Source organism: Martes martes (assembly GCF_963455335.1).
Source record: "Martes martes genome assembly, chromosome: 3".
NCBI lineage: Eukaryota > Metazoa > Chordata > Mammalia > Carnivora > Mustelidae > Martes > Martes martes.
Window position 1 is genome coordinate 14,333,732 of NC_137890.1, and position 18,532 is coordinate 14,352,263.

An 18,532-nucleotide genomic window follows, 5' to 3' on the forward strand; every position below is an offset into this window, starting at 1 on the left:
GAAGCCATCATTAATGACTTTGACATTAAGACCATACAAAGACATTACAAGAAAGGAAAAATACAGCACAACATCCCACATGAACAGGTGTATACATCCTTAATAAAAATCTCAGGAAATCAAATCCAGCATATATAATAAAGACCCTATGTCATAATTAAATGGACTTTATCCCTGGGTTCATTCCATTTTAGAATACCAGTCAGTGTAATTCACTAATTAGCAGACCAAAAAAAGAAGAACCACATGATCAGCTTGATACAAAAGAGCATTTGATATATTCCAGTATCCATTCCTAATAAAAACTCTCAGCAACCTAGCACAAGAAGGGAACTTCCTCAGCCTGGTAAAGGACACCTATGAGGGGCACCTGGGTGGCTCAGTCAGTTGAGTGTCTGACTCTTGGTTTTGGCTCAGGTCATGATCTCACAGTCATAGGTTTGAGCCCCCATTGGGCTCTGCGCTCAGTGCAGAATCTGCTTCAGATTCTCTCTCCCTCTCCCTCTGCTTTTCCCCCCATCTTGTGCTCTCTCTCTCTAAAATGAATAAATAAAATCTTAAAAAAAAAAAAGACACCTACGAAAAACCTATAGCTAACATCGTACTTAATGGCGAAATACTGAATACTCTCCCCTTAAGATCAGGTACAAAGCAAAAACATCGACTCATCATTTCCATTCAGCATTGCAGTGGAGGTACTAGATAGTACAACAGGCAAGAAAAATAAAAGGCATTGAATTGGCAAGGAATAAGTAACTTTTTTTTCAGACAATAGAATCATTTATGTAGAATATCCTCTCTAATCTACTATAAAGCTATGTAGAACTAATAAGTATATTTAGTAATACTGCATATGTAAGACGAATATATGAAAGTCAATTCTGTATTTCTATTTACTAGCAACAGTTGGAAATGGAAGCTAAAAAGATGATACTCTTTCTAATAGCATTTAAAAAATTAAGTTCATATAGAAATGCAGTAGACCCAAAATAGCCAAAACAGCTTTGAAGAAGAACAGAGTTTGAAGACTTATTTTGCCTGATTTCAAGATTTAATATAAAGATACTGTAATCCAAATGGTGTGATTTGGTGTAAAGACAGGTAATTAAATCCATAAGTAGGACTAGAGATTCCAGAAATAACCCATTCATTTGAATAATTGACTTTTGACAAAGGTGTGAAGGCAGTGCAGTGGAAAAAGGACTGCCTTCTAAAATGACACTGGAAAAATTAGACATCCATATACAAAGCAAAACAAAAACACTCCCATTCATAACACATTTCATGTACAAAAATCAACTCAAAACACATCATAGATCTAAAGATAAAATGTAAAACTATAAAACTTTTAGAAGATAGAAAATTGTTTATGCACATGTTTTTAGACCTGTTAAAAGTGTGACTCACATTAGAAAATAATTGACAAATATATAAAAGAACTCTCAAAACTCATTAATAAGAAAGGAAACAATCTCATTTTTAAAAAATCAGAAACAAAAATGGACCCTCAACTCTGTGGTCAACTAATCTTAGACAAATCAGGAAAAAATATCCAATGGAAAAAAGTCTCTTCAATAAGTGGTGTTGGGAAAATTGGATAGCCACATGTAGAAGAGTGAAGCTGGGCCATTCTCTTACACCATACACAAAGATAAACTCTAAATGGATGAAAGACCTCAATGTGAAACAGGAATCCATCAAAATCCTAGAGGAGAACACCAGAGGCAACCTCCTTGACATTGGCCACAGAGACTTCTTTCAAGACAGGTCTCTAAAGACAAGGGAAACAAAAGCAAAAATGAACTTTTCGGACTTCATCAAGATAAAAAGCTTTTGCACAGCAAAGGAAACAGTCAACAAAACTAAGAGGCAACCCATGGAATGGGAGAAGATATTTGCAAATGACATATCAGGTAAAGGGCTAGTATCCAAGATCTTTTAAGAACTTCTCAAACTCAACACCCAAAAAACAAATAATCCAGTCAAGAAATGGGCAGAAGACGTGAAAAGACACGTCTCCAAAGAAGACATACAAATGCCAACAGACACATGAAAAAATGATCCACATCATTAGCTATCAGGGAAATTCAAATCAAAACCACAATGAGATACCACCTTATACCAGTTAGGGTGACAAAAATTAACAAGACAGGAAACAAGTGTTGGAGAGGATGTGGAGAAAGGGGAACCCTCTTACACTGTTGGTGGAAATGCAAGCTGGTGCAGCCACTCTGGAAAACAGTATGGAGTTTCCTCAAAAAATTAAAACTAGAACTACCCTACGACCCAGCAATTGCACTACTAGGTATTTACCCCAACGATACAGGCTTAATGAAAAGGAGGGGGACCTGCACCCCAGTGTTCATAGCAGCAATGTCCACAGTAACCAAACTATGAAAGGAGGTGAGATGCCCTTCAACAGATGAATGGATAAAGAAGATGTGGTCCATATATATTACTCAGCCATCAGAAAGCATGCATACCCACCATTTCCATCAACATGGATGGAACTGGAGGGAATTATGCTAATAAGTCAAGCAGAGAAGGACAATTATCATATGGTTTCACTCATGTGGAAAATAAGGAATAGCACGGAGGACCACTGGGGAAGGGAGGGGAAAACTGAATGGGAAGAAATCAAAGAGGGAGACAAACCATGAAAGACTCTGGACTCCAGGAAGCAAACTGAGGGTTACAGAAGGGAGGGGATGGAGGATGGAGTAACCGAATGATGGGAGTTTAGGAGGACACATGACGTTATGAGCACTGGGTGTTATATGCAACTAATGATTCGTTGAACACTGCATCAAAAACTAATGATGTGTTATATGTTGGATAATTGAACATAATAAAAAAATTAAAAAGCCAATCTTTAAAAAATAAAGTATTTTAAAAATAAAAATTTAAAAAATTTTAAAATATCAGATTTTAACAGACACTTCAGCAAAGATGATGATCAAGTGGCAATAAGTCCATGGAAAGATGCTGAAGATGATTAGTCATTAGGGAAATGAGAATTCAAACTACAATGAATAATTCCACACACTATTAAAATGGTTGATATTAAAAAGACCACACTAAGTGTTGACAAGGGTGCATACATTGCTGATGAGCAGGTAAAAATGCTGTAACCCTGTTGGTGGGAATGCAAGCTGGTACAGCCACTTTGGAAAACAGTGTGGAGGTTCCTCAAAAAATTCAAAATAGAGCTGCCCTCTGACCTGGCAATGGCACTACAGGTTATTTACCCCAAAGATACAGGAGTAGTGAAAAGAAGGGCCACATGCTCCGCAATGCTCATAGCAGCAATCTCCACAATAGCCAAACTGTGGAAAGAGCCAAGATGCCCTTCAATAGATGAATGGATAACAAAGATACGGTCCATATATACAATGGAGTATTACTCTGCCGTCAAAAAGGATGAATACCCAACTTCTGCATCAGCATAGATGGCACTGGAGGAGATTATGCTGAGTGAGATAAGTCAAGCAGAGAAGGACAATTATATGGTTTCACTTATATGTGGGACATAAGGAATAGCATGGAGGACATTAGGAGAAGGAAGGGAAAAATGAAGGGGGTGGGGACAAACCACGAGAGACTATGGACTCTGAGAAACAAACAGGGTTTTTGGAGGGTGGGGGTTGGGGGAATGGGTTGGCCCAGTGATAGGTATTAAGGAGTGTACGTAATGCATGGAGCACTGGGTGTTACATGCAAACAATGAATCATGGAACACAACATCAAAAACTGTACAGTGACTAACATAATAAAATAAAAAATGCTGTAGACATTTTGAAAAACAGTTTGGCAGTTTCTTATGAATTTGAATTTACTCCTACCTTATGACCAGTCAGTCTACTTCAAGGGAAATAAAAGTATAAGTCTAGGGGCACCTGGGTGGCTCAGTGGGTTAAAGCCTCTGCCTTCAGCTCAGGTCATGATCCCAGGGTCCTGGGATCAAGCCCCGCATCGGGCTCTCTGCTCTGTGGGGAGCCTGCTTCCCCCTCTCTCTCTGCCTGCCTCTGCCTACTTGTGATCTCTCTGCCAAATTTACATAAATAAATAAATCTTTTTAAAAAGTACATGTCTATATAGAGACTTGTGCATCAATAGATGTAGCAGCTTTATTTGGAAAGTCCAAATCCTACAACCACCCCGTATTCATTATCTATCGCTCCCTAACAACTTACCAGAAAACATAGCCGCTTGCAATAACAAATAGTTTCAGTGGGCCAGGACTCTGGGCCTGACGTAGCTGAGCATTCTGCTCCACAGTCGCTCACGAGGCTGAAATCATCATGACCCCAGGGATGGCCATCTCCTCTGAAGACCTGACTGGGCTCAGGCACGCACGGGCTTGTAGGCAGGACTGTGAGGTCTTTGTCACTTATGAGGTTCATTTGCCTTGTAAACTTTCTTTAACCCAGGTCTCAGCAGTCTTTGCTTAGAAAGCTTGGAGCATTATTTCCTAACAGGGAAAGAAAGGGTCCCCTCCAAATCTAAAGGGCATGGTGGCAGCACGTTGACAGCAATGGCAAGAGCGGGCCCAGTGCGGGTGACCAGTGCGCTGGTTCAGGACGGGTGGAGGCGGTGCGGCTGTCCATCTGGGGGCATGTGGGGTGGTGGATGTTTGGGCTCCCCACTGCATCCCTGATGTCAGGGGTGATGTCCAGGACTGCTTTGGGCACAGTTCTAGCCCCCGGGTTCATCATCACACAAGATGATTGGGTCATAGTAAGTATGTTAGTAGCTTAAAAATCAATATCTTAGGTCTGTGAATGTTTTTTTGAACTTGTTTTTAATCTAATTGGCATTATCAAGCTCATTCCCTCTGCCTAATTTCTGTACCTTGTTTAAATCATGTTTCTATAGGATCTTCCCAATAATATGATTTACCAAGTCGCCATTAAGTCTCTTCCTCAAGACTGGCTGTGGTGTGAAACGTGGTGTGACGACGACTCCAAGCAGAGAGCCAAAACCATTGATCTGGTGAGTGTGTGCGTGATCGTCTGTGTACAAGCACACGTGAATGTGTTCAAGGAGAATAGTTTCTCTTTTACAGCCGGGATGGCACCCCCATGGCACCCTGCTGTTTCGTCTATCATGTACTGTGGTGTTCACTTAGGTTGGCCAAGTACAGAGCTGTGTCAGGGGGCCTCCGGGACCACTCCCAGGGTTGAGGAATCACTAAAAGGACTCCCAGGACTCAGAATATCACCCTGTTCATGGCAGGGTGTCATGCCATGTACCCACAGGGAAGAGGTGTGGGGGGCAAAGTTCAGAGCAAGCCAGGGGCACGCGTCCAAGAGCCCTCTTCCTGGGCAGTCACGCGGGACCAGCTCAACCCCTGAAGCTGTGAGGAATTCCACAGCGCTGGTGAGGTGGTGTGTCCCAGGGCAGCTCGTCAGGAACCCAGTGTGCAGGATTCTTACGGGGGTCCGCTCACGAGCACTCCCCCTGCCTGTCGCATACCGGGCACTTAATACGGAAATACACTAAAAATTCCCAACATCCAAAAGGAAAGCAGGTTCAGTATAAAGCATGGGTTGGCACGGTTCGGGCACTGTGTACTAGTCTTACCAGGAATGGTGGCAACACTCCCGAAACCCGAGATCCCAGATGCCAGCCAAGGGCCATCCATGCAAGCAGGCCGTGGGAAGGACGGCGATCTCGGGCTTGCTGCATTACTCTCTTGGGCACTTTTCAGGGGCGTCTGAAAGGAGGGCCAGGAGCTGCCTGAAGTGCTCATGGATGAACTTTCATCTTAATGTATAACCAGTTTGGTTCTCCTGCCAGTATTTTTCCCAAATGAAGACTACCAAAATAATTCTGTGTCTACTAAATTATCCTTTACATGTCTGCTTTTCTTCCTTTTGAGAAATTTATTTTCATTTTGATTTTAAGCAGATCCTATGCTACACAGTGTAACTCTCCTAGATGTGAAATATTTGAAACTAATTTATTGTCCAGCTGTCTCGAACTCACATTCCAATACTTTATTATCTTTAATAGTTATGAGATATTGACATTCTTTTTCTTTAGAAAGAAAAAGAATAGTTTTTGTGCTAATTTAAGTTTTAAATAATTGTTTACAAGTTCTTCAGTAAAAAATAAGCTGCCAAAATATTAGCATTCATACAGTTTTGAACAAAAGACAGGACAATAAAATAGACATTTTTCTAGGTATGCATAGAAATGTATAGAAAAAAACATAGCAGGCCAGTATGTCAGGTTGCAATCAAAGGTGATAGAATGTGGCAGGAATGAGTAAGATGGCATTGTTAAGAAGAAAGTAGGGAATTTTCTAAAGAGAGGTCAAGAACATTACTGAACGAAACTCCTAAGAGATTGTTAAGGTTTTGCTGGGACATAAAAAGTGGTGACTCGTACATTGGTGACAGAGGGTCTCCTGGGGGGTCTCTAGTACTTAGGTTAGCATGAGCTAACTATAACAAACCCTTAATTTCAGTGGTTTCTCCCTCACCTGAGTACAGATCCATATGAGTATTCTGTCCGTGAGTAGCTTCCCTATGATTCAGGGACCACCCTCCGTCCACTTGGGGCTCCTTCATCCTCTGAGGTCCTGTCATCTCTGTATCCATCTGGGGCTGATCTGTCCAGGATGGCGGCCACATGCCACATGTGACCCCTGAGCGCTTAAAATGTTGCTAGTCTGAACTGAGATGGGCTGTAAAGTGTAAGATAGATTTTCAAGACTCGGTACAATAATAAGGTAAAATAAGGTTAGTAATCTTATTACTAACTTTTATACTTATTACATATTGACTGATAATTTGGACATAGTTGGTTAAGTAAAATACAGTATTAAAATTGATTGCACCTGTTCTTTTTGTACTTTTATATGTCGCTCCTAGAAAATTTAAGATGACATATGTAGTTTCTGTTGTGTAGTGTTGATCTGGAGGGGAGGGAAGAAGTGGCAGGAATGCTTCCTGACCCCCAAAAGCCATGGCCCCCTTGGGTGGGCATTGGTCGTGTGGCCACATGTAGATGTAAGGGGGCTGAGAAATGGCGTTCCCAACGGGCAGCTACTGCCTAGGGATGGGTCTACATAGAGAAAAGGTGGCGTAAATTTGGGTGGACAGCTAGCCATCCCTCCCACAGAAACACTTCAAAATGAGAGAACATGCTAATTCGGGCCAGCTCCTTGGGGAAAAAGTTAAGGGAGTGCAGAAAAACCCCAAGGAAATGGCCTAATGAAGAGAAGAAAGCATGATTAATGGCATTGAAGGTGAGGAGAGCATTTGTGAATGTCATAATACTCTGCGCCGTTTCAGTCAGGGTTCTCAACCTGGGCGTTACTGACATTTAGGACCGAGTGATCCGTAACTGTGGGGACCTTCCTGCACTCTGTGGGATGTTTCGCACGTCCCTGGCCTTACCCACTAGATGGCAGTAGCACCCCACCCCCGGGCCTGACACCCAAAATGTGTCCAGACCTTGTCAGAGCTCCTCTGAGGGGCAGAATAGCCCTATTTAAGCACCACTGATACAGATTATAGGGGGAAAATACCGTAGCACAAAATATTAAGGAAAACAGTATTTTTAACAGTTTCTGACACAACTAAAATGAAAGAAAATAGTTCGATTATCTTCACTTTATAGAATGTATTGTCTGTAAGGTTAATTTCTGCGAAGAAAATCCTCTTTTCCCACTTACTTCAGGAGTATATCACTAGAAAAAAAGCCACAGTGGAATGAACTGAAAATATCTGGTGAGGAAAGGATCAAGACACTAGGCTCGTGGCTCATAACCAGTAGCTTTCGCACGGGAATTAAGGAGGAAGCAAGTTGAGGCAGCTACAAGGGAATGTCGTGCAGAGCGGCTTCCAGGTGCGGCCTCTGTGAATGCCTTGTAGGGAGCAAGCGGGAGGCTTGTGGAGCTGCGGGGCGTTTGTCCTCCCGCCACCGCCCTTCGTGTCTCTGTCAGTGGCGTCTCCATTCCTCACATGGTCCAGCCGCGCACGCTGGGGGCCCCTGTGGCCTCTCTGCTCACACCTCCCGTGCAGCCCATCGGCAGGCCTCGTCCTCCGCACTGTCACCTACGTCCACAGTCAGATCCTTCTCCTACGAGACTTTTGCCTTTTAACCTTTTAATTTCCCGAGGAGCTCCATGCTAGGACCAGTTGCTCGCTGAGTAGTTTAACTGGGTCCTGTGTCAGGGGAACCTCGGAGACTGTCTTCCTCCTCTGTGTGGAGCACTAGACACGCCCCCTACACACACACACACACACACACTGTATGGGTCTCACCAGACAACCCCCCTACACACACACACACACAGACACACCCCCCACACACACACACACACTGTATGGGTCTCGCCACTAGTGAGTGTGCGGTTGGAACCTGACTGCGGAGCCGCGCCCACTGGTTTTCCACTGTGTCAGGTAAACTAGTTAATATTTCTAGACATGAGATTTATAAACTACTCTGAATTTCACACCTGTCAATATTTTGACAAATGAGTTCCAGTTACCTGATTTTCTTTTTCCAGTTAACTGACTTTAAATATCATCACAGTTGCTAAATAGAATGAGGCGTAAGAAGTGGCATGGTCGTTTTTGCTCAAGAAACTCATGGGATTTCTAAAGGCTAACCAATACTTTTGTCTGTGGAAAACGGAAAGCATATAAACCAGACATTATTCCAAAGAAAAGATAAGAAAATATTTGTTAATGTAGTCTATGTTCTTTTACAGAATGGTCACGGAATTAGATCTTTTGTCAAAACAGTTCGCAGAATTGTTTGACAAACTACTTGTTAACCATCAGAATGTTTAGGGCGCCTGAGTGGCTCGGTCGTTAAGCATCTGCCTGTGGCTCAGGTCATGATCCTGGGGTCCTGGGATGGAGCCCCACATCGGGCTCCCCGCTCGGCAGGGAACCTGCTTCTCCCTCTCCCACTCCCCCTGCTTGTGTTCCCTCTCTCACTGTGTCTCTCTGTCAAATAAATAAAATCTTCAAAAAAAAAAAATCAGTATTTTTTAAAACAATTTTTGTTTAAATTTCTGATGGAGGGACACCTAGGTGGCTCAGTTGGTTAAGCATATGCCTTTGGCTTGGGTTATGATCCCAGCGTCCTGGGCTCAGGTCCCTCATCTGGCTTCTCCCTCTGCCTGCTTCTCCCCCTGGTTGTGCTTTCTCTCACTCTCTCTCTCTCTCTCTCTCTGACAAAAAAATAAGTAAAATCTTTAAAAAATAAAAAATTTCTGATTGAGGTGTTTGCATTAAACACTTATTGCTCCCATAAAGTATGATTCGTCATTTCACTTGATCCTTTCCCTATTCAACTAACTTATGAACTTTAAATATTTAGTACTTAGGACTCAGCTTTTTACAAAATGCATTTTTGTTTGCTCTAGTGACTTAGTAATGTCCTCAAGCATTTCCTTTATGTTTCCTGAACAATGGTCAGTCCTTCCTTCCTCCCTCCCTTCCTTCTTTCCTTAGTTGAAGTATAACTAACATACGAGGGCAATAGTTTTTCGTTAACAAAACTTTATTTAAATTTTCAGTGCAATAATCCCAAAACAAAAGAACCCAAGCTACAAGCTGCTGCCAGGATTGTCCCAGAATGGGTGGAGTATGACACCGAGATCCGACGACTGTTAGATCACCTGGAAAACAAGAAGAAAAATGCAAGTAAGTCACCCTTCTGCGGTGGTGTCGGAACCACGCATTGCATTAACTGAGAGTATAATAGATTACAAACTCATTTCTTGATGAATTTATTAAAGGATGAGATCAGAATTTCCTTAAGAAATTTCCTTTTTATGTGGACTAAGCTCACAAATTAAAGACGTGGGCAGAGACTCTCTTCCCCGTGGAGAGAACTTCATTCCATGTCACCGCAGAGCCCAGTGCTGCGGCATCAGCCTCCTGACACAGCAGTAAAAAATCGAAGTAGAAAAAATGCTTGTCTTTAACATTACACCGAATTTCCCAAATGGGAAAATTCAAGCCCTGAGTTTAAGAAAAGACTTACATAGTAACTAGAAATATTACCTCCTATCTCTTAAATTAATCTCCTACAGAATAGGGATTTCCCGTGGGCTCCTGGTTCGAGCAGCCTTAGTCAGGGCTGCAGCGTGACTAGGATTCCATGTGCTTCCATTTCCAAGATTAAACTGTGGTTACCTGGGCATTTCATCACTCTGCATAAACCTTCAACAAATTAGTGTTGAATATTCCTTTAAAGCCGATATAAACTTCTTGATTGCCTCATAATTCTCTTTCCTCATCAGTGCCTAGTTCTCTGTTTTTCTTTACTCTTTTTTAAAAATAGCACTGAGCTCCAGTCCGTGTTAGCGACTTTTCACAGGTTATATTAATCCTCAATAATAATTCTTTCCAGTGGTTCAGAATAAAATTCTTAATTTTATTAAGCTTTATTTTTCAAGACATTCAAACGTTAAATACAAACATAAAAATGTTGTATGTAAACTTTCTCACATAAGCATGAAGTTGTGTTCATCTTGACTTTCTGTATTCCTTAACAAAACCAGTGTGGTTATTTTCTGAGAAGTTCAGTATTTAAAACACACTCATGTATTTTTAATTAATAAATTAAATAATTTTTTAAAAGATTTTGTTTATTTATTTGACAGATCACAAGTAGGCAGAGAGGCAGGCAGAGAGAGAGAGGAGGAGGAAGCAGGCTCCCTGCCAAGCAGAGAGCCTGATGCAGGACTTGATCCCAGGACCCTGAGATTATGACCTGAGCCAAAGGCAGAGGCTTAACCCACTGAGCCACCCAGGCACCCCAGTAAATTAAATAATTAAGTCACCATTTCAATGCAGAAGAAGATTCTGTCAGTGTTGTGATATAACTGTTTCAAAGAGAAAGATAAGACAGAGAAGGAGGGGGGAGAAAGGAAAAAAGGAAAAGGAAGAAAGGGAATTTTACATAATTACTTAAAAAATTTTTAATGCACAGAACATGAGATGAAATGTTTCTCTTTCAAATTGGAAAAAGTTAAAGGGTTAATAATATCCAGTGTTAGCAAGGATATTGACAAGTGAGCACTCTCATATACAGTAGCTGTATAAATTAAGGAAATATTACCATATGTATAAAAATTTAAAATATGTGTGCCCGTTGATCCAGCAATTCCCTTTAACACATTTACATTATAAGAGAAAAATGACGGGACGCCTGGGTGGCTCAGTCGGTTAGGCCGACTCTCTGATTTCAGCTCAGGTCTTGATCTCAGGGCTATGGGATCAAGCCCCCCATTGGGCTCGATGCTCAGTAGGGAGTCACCTTGAGATTCTCTTTCCTCCTCTCTCTCTGCCCCTCCCTCCCCACAGAGACACACATTCTCTCTCTCTCTGTCAAATAAATAATCTTTTAAAAAATAAATAATTTAAAAAAGAAATATATGTATACATATGATTATTATACTATTGTTTTTAATGAGATAGAAATAATTTCTCCATTGGGGCACCTGAGTGGCTCAGTTGGTTAAGCTTCCAACTCTTGATCTACTCAGCTCAGGTCTTGATCTCAAGGTCATGAGTTCAATCCCTGCACTGGGCTCCATGCTGGGCATGACCTACTTTTAAAAAAGAAATAATTTATCCATTAAGAGACTATTGATTATAAAAACATTATTATACACAAACAGTGAAATATAGTGTAGCCTTTCAAGAGAATTGAGATAAATATATTTTGCTGACAGCATATTTTAAGTTAAAAACATAAAGTAATATTTGTAATATGATTGACTCCGTCTTAAAGAAAAATGTCATGTTTGTGTTTACGTATGTATTTATATATAATAATAAGAGAAGTTTAAAGAAGTTTTATGAAAGATTATTGCATTTACTTAATTTTCAATTACAAATGTAAGATATGTTATAAACAGTAAAACAATATGGAAGTATATAGTATAAAGTTGGAAGGCCTCTTTTACTCAGACACAAAGGGGCAGTCATTTTTAAGGCTATGGTATACCTTTCGTAACTCCTGGATTTCTCATTGCAGCTGTATTAGTTTTCTAGGGACCACAGCCTAAGTAGCTTAAACAAAAGAAATTTTTTGTCTCACAGTTCTGGCAGCTTGAAGTCCAAGATCCAGGTGTCATTAGGGTTGGTTCCTTTTGAGGGCAGTGGGGGAGGATCTATCCCAGGCCCTCTTCCCAACTTGTAGGTGGCCGTTCTCTCTCTGGCTCCCTTTACCTTGTCTTCTCTCTCCATATATCTGTGTGCAGATGTCCTCACCCAACAAGGACACCGGTCATGTTGGATTAGGGTGTTACCCTAATGGCGTCATTTTAACTTCATTACCTCTGTAAAGACTCTATTTCCAAATAAGGTCACTTTCTGAAGTTCTGCAAATTAGAATTCCACCATATAAATTTTGGAGGGAAACAGTTCAATCCATAACATGAATGGAGTTAAGGATATTGTCGTATGCTTAAGGGCCATTTGTCATTTGTTTTGTTTTCCGTTTATTCTTGTCCTTTTGTTCATTTTTTCCTAGAGGATTGTTGTCCAACACTGGAAAGAAATTAATGATCTTTATTCCAGAGATTTGTGTTGCCACCTTTATTGTAAACTAAATCCCAGTATTATTTATGTCTCATGTGGCACATTTTTTATCCTGTTCCATTGATCTCTGACTGTACATGTGCCTCTTTCACACTCCTTTAATTATTGAACATTTGTAGCATGTTTTAATATTGAGTAGGACTTATCTCCCTTCATTGCTAATTTGTTTTTGTTGTTTTCCTGGTACTCCTGTTCATTTTTCCATACAAGCTTTAGAATCATCTTATCTAGGCTGAAATTTTTCAGGTTTTTTGCGGGGAGGGTAGGGGTTGGAGGAAGATTACGTTAAATTTGTTAATTAGGTTAGGAAGTACTGACATCTTCATGAAAACTGTTCTTCCTGTCTAAGAGCATGTTGTATCTTTCTATATGTTCAGGTTCATTTTATGTTTGTCAAGAATCAGAACATTTTAGTCATCTAAGTTTTATATGTTATCTTTTTAAGCTCATTCCTAGACATTTCATCTTTATGTTAGTATTATGAATGGGATTTTCTCTTACAATGTTTCTTCTTACTGGTGGTTACTTGTACACAGAAAAACTATTGTTTTTTGTGTATGAATTTGTATTTCTGTGATCATACTGGGTTTTCATTTATAGTAATACTTAAATTGATTCTCTTGATTTTTCCCCCCAAAGATTATTTGCAAACAAAAATGATTTTTCCTCTTCCTTTCTAATGTTATACCTCATATTGCTTTTTCTCATCTAATTGCTTTGGTTGATATCTCTAACAGGATGTTAACAATAGTAGTGCACTAGGCCTCTTTCTCACTTTGCCTGGCCAACCTTCTGTGTTTCCCTATTAAGTAGGATAATCACTTTGGACTATGAAAATTTATCACGTGGAGGAAATAGCCATTGATTCCTATTTCAATGAATTTTTTTTATCAATAATGAGTTGCATTTAGCACTGCATATTAACTAACTAGAATTTGGAAAGAGAAAAGAGAATGGGTTCCTTCGATCGACTGCCTCCTCAAGAGCAATGGAGGTGACTGTCTGTTTTTTTATATTTGATTTATTAATATGACAAATTTTATTAATGTATTTCCTGATATTGACTCATCCCTGTGCTCCAGGTTTAAACTCAGCTTGGTCATGACCTATTATTCTTTATTTTTCCTTTTTTAAAGTTGAGATATAATTGACAGATACAACTTTATATTAGTTTCGGGTGTATAACATGACTTATTACTCATATGTATTGCAAATGCTTCTTCTGCATCCATTGAGATGATCATATTTTTATCCTTTCATTTTGTTGATGTCGTTTATCATGTTGATTGATTTGTGGATATCGAGCCATCCTTGCATCTCTAGAAAAACCCCACTTGATCATGGTGTGTGATCTTTTTAACGTATTGTTGAATTTGGTTTGCTAATATTTTGTTGAGGATTTTTACATCTTTGCTTATCAAGAATATTGGTCTGTAATTTTCTTCTCTTGTAGTGTCCTTTTCTGGTTTGGGGGTCAAGTTAATGCCGGTCTTATAAAGTGAGTTCAGATGTGTTCCTTCCTTGTCTATTGTTTGGAAAAGTTTAAGAAGGATTGGTATTAATTATTCCTTAAATGTTTGGTAGGATTCACCAGTGAAGCCATCTGGTCCTGGACTTTTGTGTCTCAGGAGGTTTTGATTACTGGTTCAGTCTCCTTGCTAGTAATTGGTTTGTTTAGGTATTCTATTCCTTCATGAATCACTATATTCATGATAAGTTGAATGTTTTTAGGAATTTATTCATTTCTTCTAGGTTGTCCCAGTTTCTTGGTATATCATTGTTCATAATAGTCTTTTATGATCCTTTGTATTTCTGTAGTTATATTTTCTTTTTATATTTCCTACTTTTCCCCTCTGTTCAGGGAATTTTTTTTTTTTTTACTTCTATTGATTTTTTTTTTAAGAGGGCAATCGCACCTTAATTTTTGACAGATCTTTTTCTCTCCTTGTTACTTTTGAATTTCAGTTTCTTGTTTCATGGTTTCATTGAATTTCATTTTCAGAATAATCTGGAAAATATTAGAATTATCGTAAGTACCTCTTTGGTTCTCTTTCTTATCTTCTTTCTTTTGGGTATGGTGTTTGTTTATCTTGGGCCTTTTTTCTTTTGCTATTGGTCTTCCTCAAATGTGTGGAGATCCTTGGCTATTTTTATATTTTTAAGAGTAAAAGATTAGATTGATCAATACAGAGAGCTGGCAAGGGTCTTCTCTGTGTAAAAATGTCTGTTTTTCCAGTAGGCTTCTTCCCTGAGTGGGAGGGTTGATCAGTAGCTCTGAGTACATTAGCATGTGCAGAATTGACAGATTTCTCTCTGGACATACGGGCATGGAACAGATAAAGGTCATGCTACACACACCAGCCTGGACAAAAGCCAAAATGATGGCATTTTATTCAAGAGCATTGACTCTCATCTGAAAATCAGTCTGTCTCTCAGTCGCTCTCTCAGTAGGTTGTTGAATTTTTCTTCCAAAAGTCATTTTCTACTTTTTGTCTAGTAATAAACAGCCTGACCAATTCCCCGTGAAATGCAGGGGACAGAATGAGAGTGGGAGGCTGAGAGGCACAGATTCTCCTGACAGTGTTTCAGTTACTGCTTCACATTCTCACTCACGCGCCACCAGTGTTTGCTGTCAGGAGGTTCTCTTCAGTTGGAAAAATCACCTCCTCTTCCCTGCCATGTGGTCGTGTATCAGCTTTATGTTCTGTCTTCCATTTTTAGAAATTCATTCATAATTCTGCTCCAGTGATGTCTCCTAACCACTTCCCCCATTCTCATTATTGTTGCTCCCTTTTGTATTTCTTTATTATCTCTCAAGTGGAATTTAGTCAAAAGAGAAACATAGTCTAACATCTCAAACTGTGGAATAATAGGATGCATGTAAATTGTACTTTCATTCATTTCTGCCTGAAAATGTCACTTTAAATATCAGTGTTTTAAAATCAGTTCGTGTGTGACACCTCAGTGATGCAGAAGACACCCTTTTGGTCTCCAAGAGTCTTCGCTAGGACTGATCCTCTCACGGCCGGCCGTGTCAGCATCTGTCAGTGTTGGAGCGCTCCGCCTCTGCCACCTCCAAGGAGGACCACATGTGGCTTCTGCTCTCTGCTGTTCCGTTATGTTAACAGTAGGCTCTTGGTACACGCTGAGTAAACGATCAGGAGTTTTCAGGGCTTCCATGGCCAGGCAGTGTGCTAGGTTTCAGAGAAAACAGAGATCAAAAAAGATGTGGTCCTTGCCCTACTAGACTCATGAGAACCCCCTTCTAGGTGATAAAATGTTAAGCGTTTGTGATACAATATAGTAAGTGCTGTCATGTACTTAGAACTGATCTCATTTCCCATAAGCAAATAGGTACCAAACAAACGAAAGGATCCTCAGTCAGCAGCTGTGCTTTTTCTGTATCTCTTACTTTGGTGAGAGTTAGCTAATAAGTGAATTTGATATTCAAGATTTCAGTAACAAGTACATTTTCCTCCTCTACAGTTTTGACGCACGATGAGCTCTAGCGCTGGCTTCCAGGAGAAAGACAGAATGAGAAGAAATCTGCCACCTGCTGGGGAAGTGTGGAACTACTGCTAAGACTTTTGGAAATTTCATTAAAGATCAGTGACATATTCTTCAATTTAACTAATATTAATTATTTAAAAATACATGTACTTAATGTATTGAATAAGTTTAAGTTATATAAAAAATGACCATCGAGTATTTAAAACTAGATTTTTTTTTCTTTATTGCTTGAAACACTGGGTTTTCACCCATTAAAGTGGTACTTTGCCAGATCGCCCAGTAGAACATAAGCGGACTAGCTGGTCTTCACGGGGACGTAGCAAACCAACTCCGTCTGTGCTTTCCCTCTTCGTGCATTCATATTTCTTCAATTGCAAAACACACTTAAAATTAGAGAAACCTCTTGTGGTTTTTTCTTCTGAGAAAGGAAGAGGACCCATGGTTACCTCTGAATAATAAAAAAAAATTAAGCCCATTTATAACTTACTTTAAAACGAAAGAAGTGTGGTACTATACTATAATCCTGTATTCATCTTAAACGATACGATACAGTTCTATGCTGTATTTGTATTTTCTTAGTTTCTAATCTTTGAGAAAATTACATTCATGGGCTTACGAGGTATGTATGCTTTTAAAGGAGGAGTATAAAAAGAAGCATCAAGTAGTCAATTTTATAGAAACTAAGAAGATGAAGTTTGTCTTCCTGCCGTGTATTAATAATAGATGCATAGAAACAGTCAGTGCACAAAAACTATCCGCCTATTCTAGGAGATCTGGATCTTGGGAATGGAAGAGACCTCGGTGTCATTTGAACCCCGTCCCCTGAAAAAGCTGATTCGACAGGGTTGGGCTGAGCATGGGCGATCGTGGTGTGAGGGGCTCTCCCTGGGATCCGCTGCCGAGTGTGGTGTGGTGTGGGAAATAACCTCCGTGTCCCGGAGGTTAGCCCCAGCCACCGAGGCAGGCCCCCTCCCAGGCCCCGTCCAGTGGAGCCTGGGACACCCGGGAGCCCGGCCAGGCCACGGGGAGCCGTCTGCCTCGGGAGACGGGCGGGTCCCTCTGAGCTGCACAGCGAGCCAGCGCTGCCTACTGAGTGTCCCCTCTCGTTCTTTGAGCTCTCCTGAGCGGGTCTAACCCTCCTCCGTTCGGCGGCAGCGCGGCCCGCAGAGTATTTGAAAATAGCCGCCCCGTTCCCGGCTGCTTCCTTCATTCCTAATTGGAAGTCACAAGAGCTCTCCCTCTCCTGGTCACCCTCCCTTTGTCACTTGTGCCCACCTGTCTGTGATAAAATGGAGTGTTCCAGGTGTGGCCTCCCCTGCGGAACCCGAGGGTTCCCGTGAGCTCCAGGGACCCCGAGGGAGGCTGTGGAAGGCTGCAGCGGAGACGCGGCCTGGGCTGGCCGGCGCCACGGGGCCGCCGGACTCACACAACCCCGCGCTTGCTGAGGTCAGCGGCTCTTCTCGCGGAGCCCAGCTAACCGAGGTGCGCTCTGGGGTCCAGGGCAGAATCCCCGCCTGATGGTAAGATGGCGCTTTGCTTTCCTTTATTGTCAGCTGAGTTTCCCTTCCACGAGACTCTGGTGGGGAGAAGGACGGGCTAGACAAAGGCGCCTGGTCCCCATGCCCGTGACTGCCATCTCCGGCGCGCCAGACTCCGTATTTCACGGAGCATAAGCTAAAACGGCAGAATGCTGGAAACGGTCTTGATGCCTCCCTTCAGGTTTGTATGTCGTGATTCGAAGGGCACAGTGTCCGTGCCTCATTTCCGGATGAGAGAGCTTGTGGCTAAAAATCCAGATCGGGGGGGCGCCCGGCTTGCCGTCCGTAGAGCCTGTGACTCTTGGTCTCAGGGTTGAGTTCCAGACCTGTGTTGGGTGTGGAGCCCACTTAAAAAGAATAAATGTTTAAAGTTCTAAAAATCATTTATTAATAAGATGCTTCTGTACGGGGAGATTCTTTTATAAAATGGCTCACTTTTAAATTTGTATGCTAAGTGCACACAGACTGCTGTGCGATACAAAAGTCCGCCCTTGTCAGGGACCCAGGATGCGCACTGCAGCCCTCACAGAGAAAGCCACCAGCTGCACTGAGCGGAAGTGCTCAGACGTAGCCCCGGGGCGTCTGTGGCCCTCCTGGATCAGGTGCAGGCCCCCTAGCATGCGCTCACGAAACTCAAATCCTGAGAGAAAAACAAAACACTTTCCGTGAGAAGTTATAATCCACTTAGCTCTCCCTGTCCTTAAAGGAAATGGTCAACAGTTGATTCAAGAAGTAGGAGACTTTGAGCTTATCATGGAAAGACCTGTAAGCTTTAGGCATCGAGTAAACCCAAACTACGAGACTGAAGACCATCCAGTCTTTGTACCACTCAGAAGCTTATGTTCAAAAGGTTAGATTTTAAAAGTAACCATCCTTTGGCTCCCGGTATCCAGTTCAGAGGACAGT

At 41.3% G+C, this 18,532-nt stretch overlaps 1 protein-coding gene across 1 annotated transcript in view; it reads left to right on the top strand.

Annotated features, from left to right (window-relative positions):
- Window positions 1-16,539, top strand: part of UGGT2 (UDP-glucose glycoprotein glucosyltransferase 2) — a 189,050-nt gene extending 172,511 nt beyond the window's left edge. The window contains exons 37-39 of the mRNA XM_080798047.1: window positions 4,876-4,992; window positions 9,542-9,668; window positions 16,065-16,539. Of these exons, the coding sequence (XP_080654173.1) occupies window positions 4,876-4,992; window positions 9,542-9,668; window positions 16,065-16,087 (267 nt within the window). The 3' untranslated portion in view covers window positions 16,088-16,539. The remainder of the gene's footprint in view (window positions 1-4,875; window positions 4,993-9,541; window positions 9,669-16,064) is intronic.
- Window positions 16,540-18,532: the final 1,993 nt, after the last annotated feature.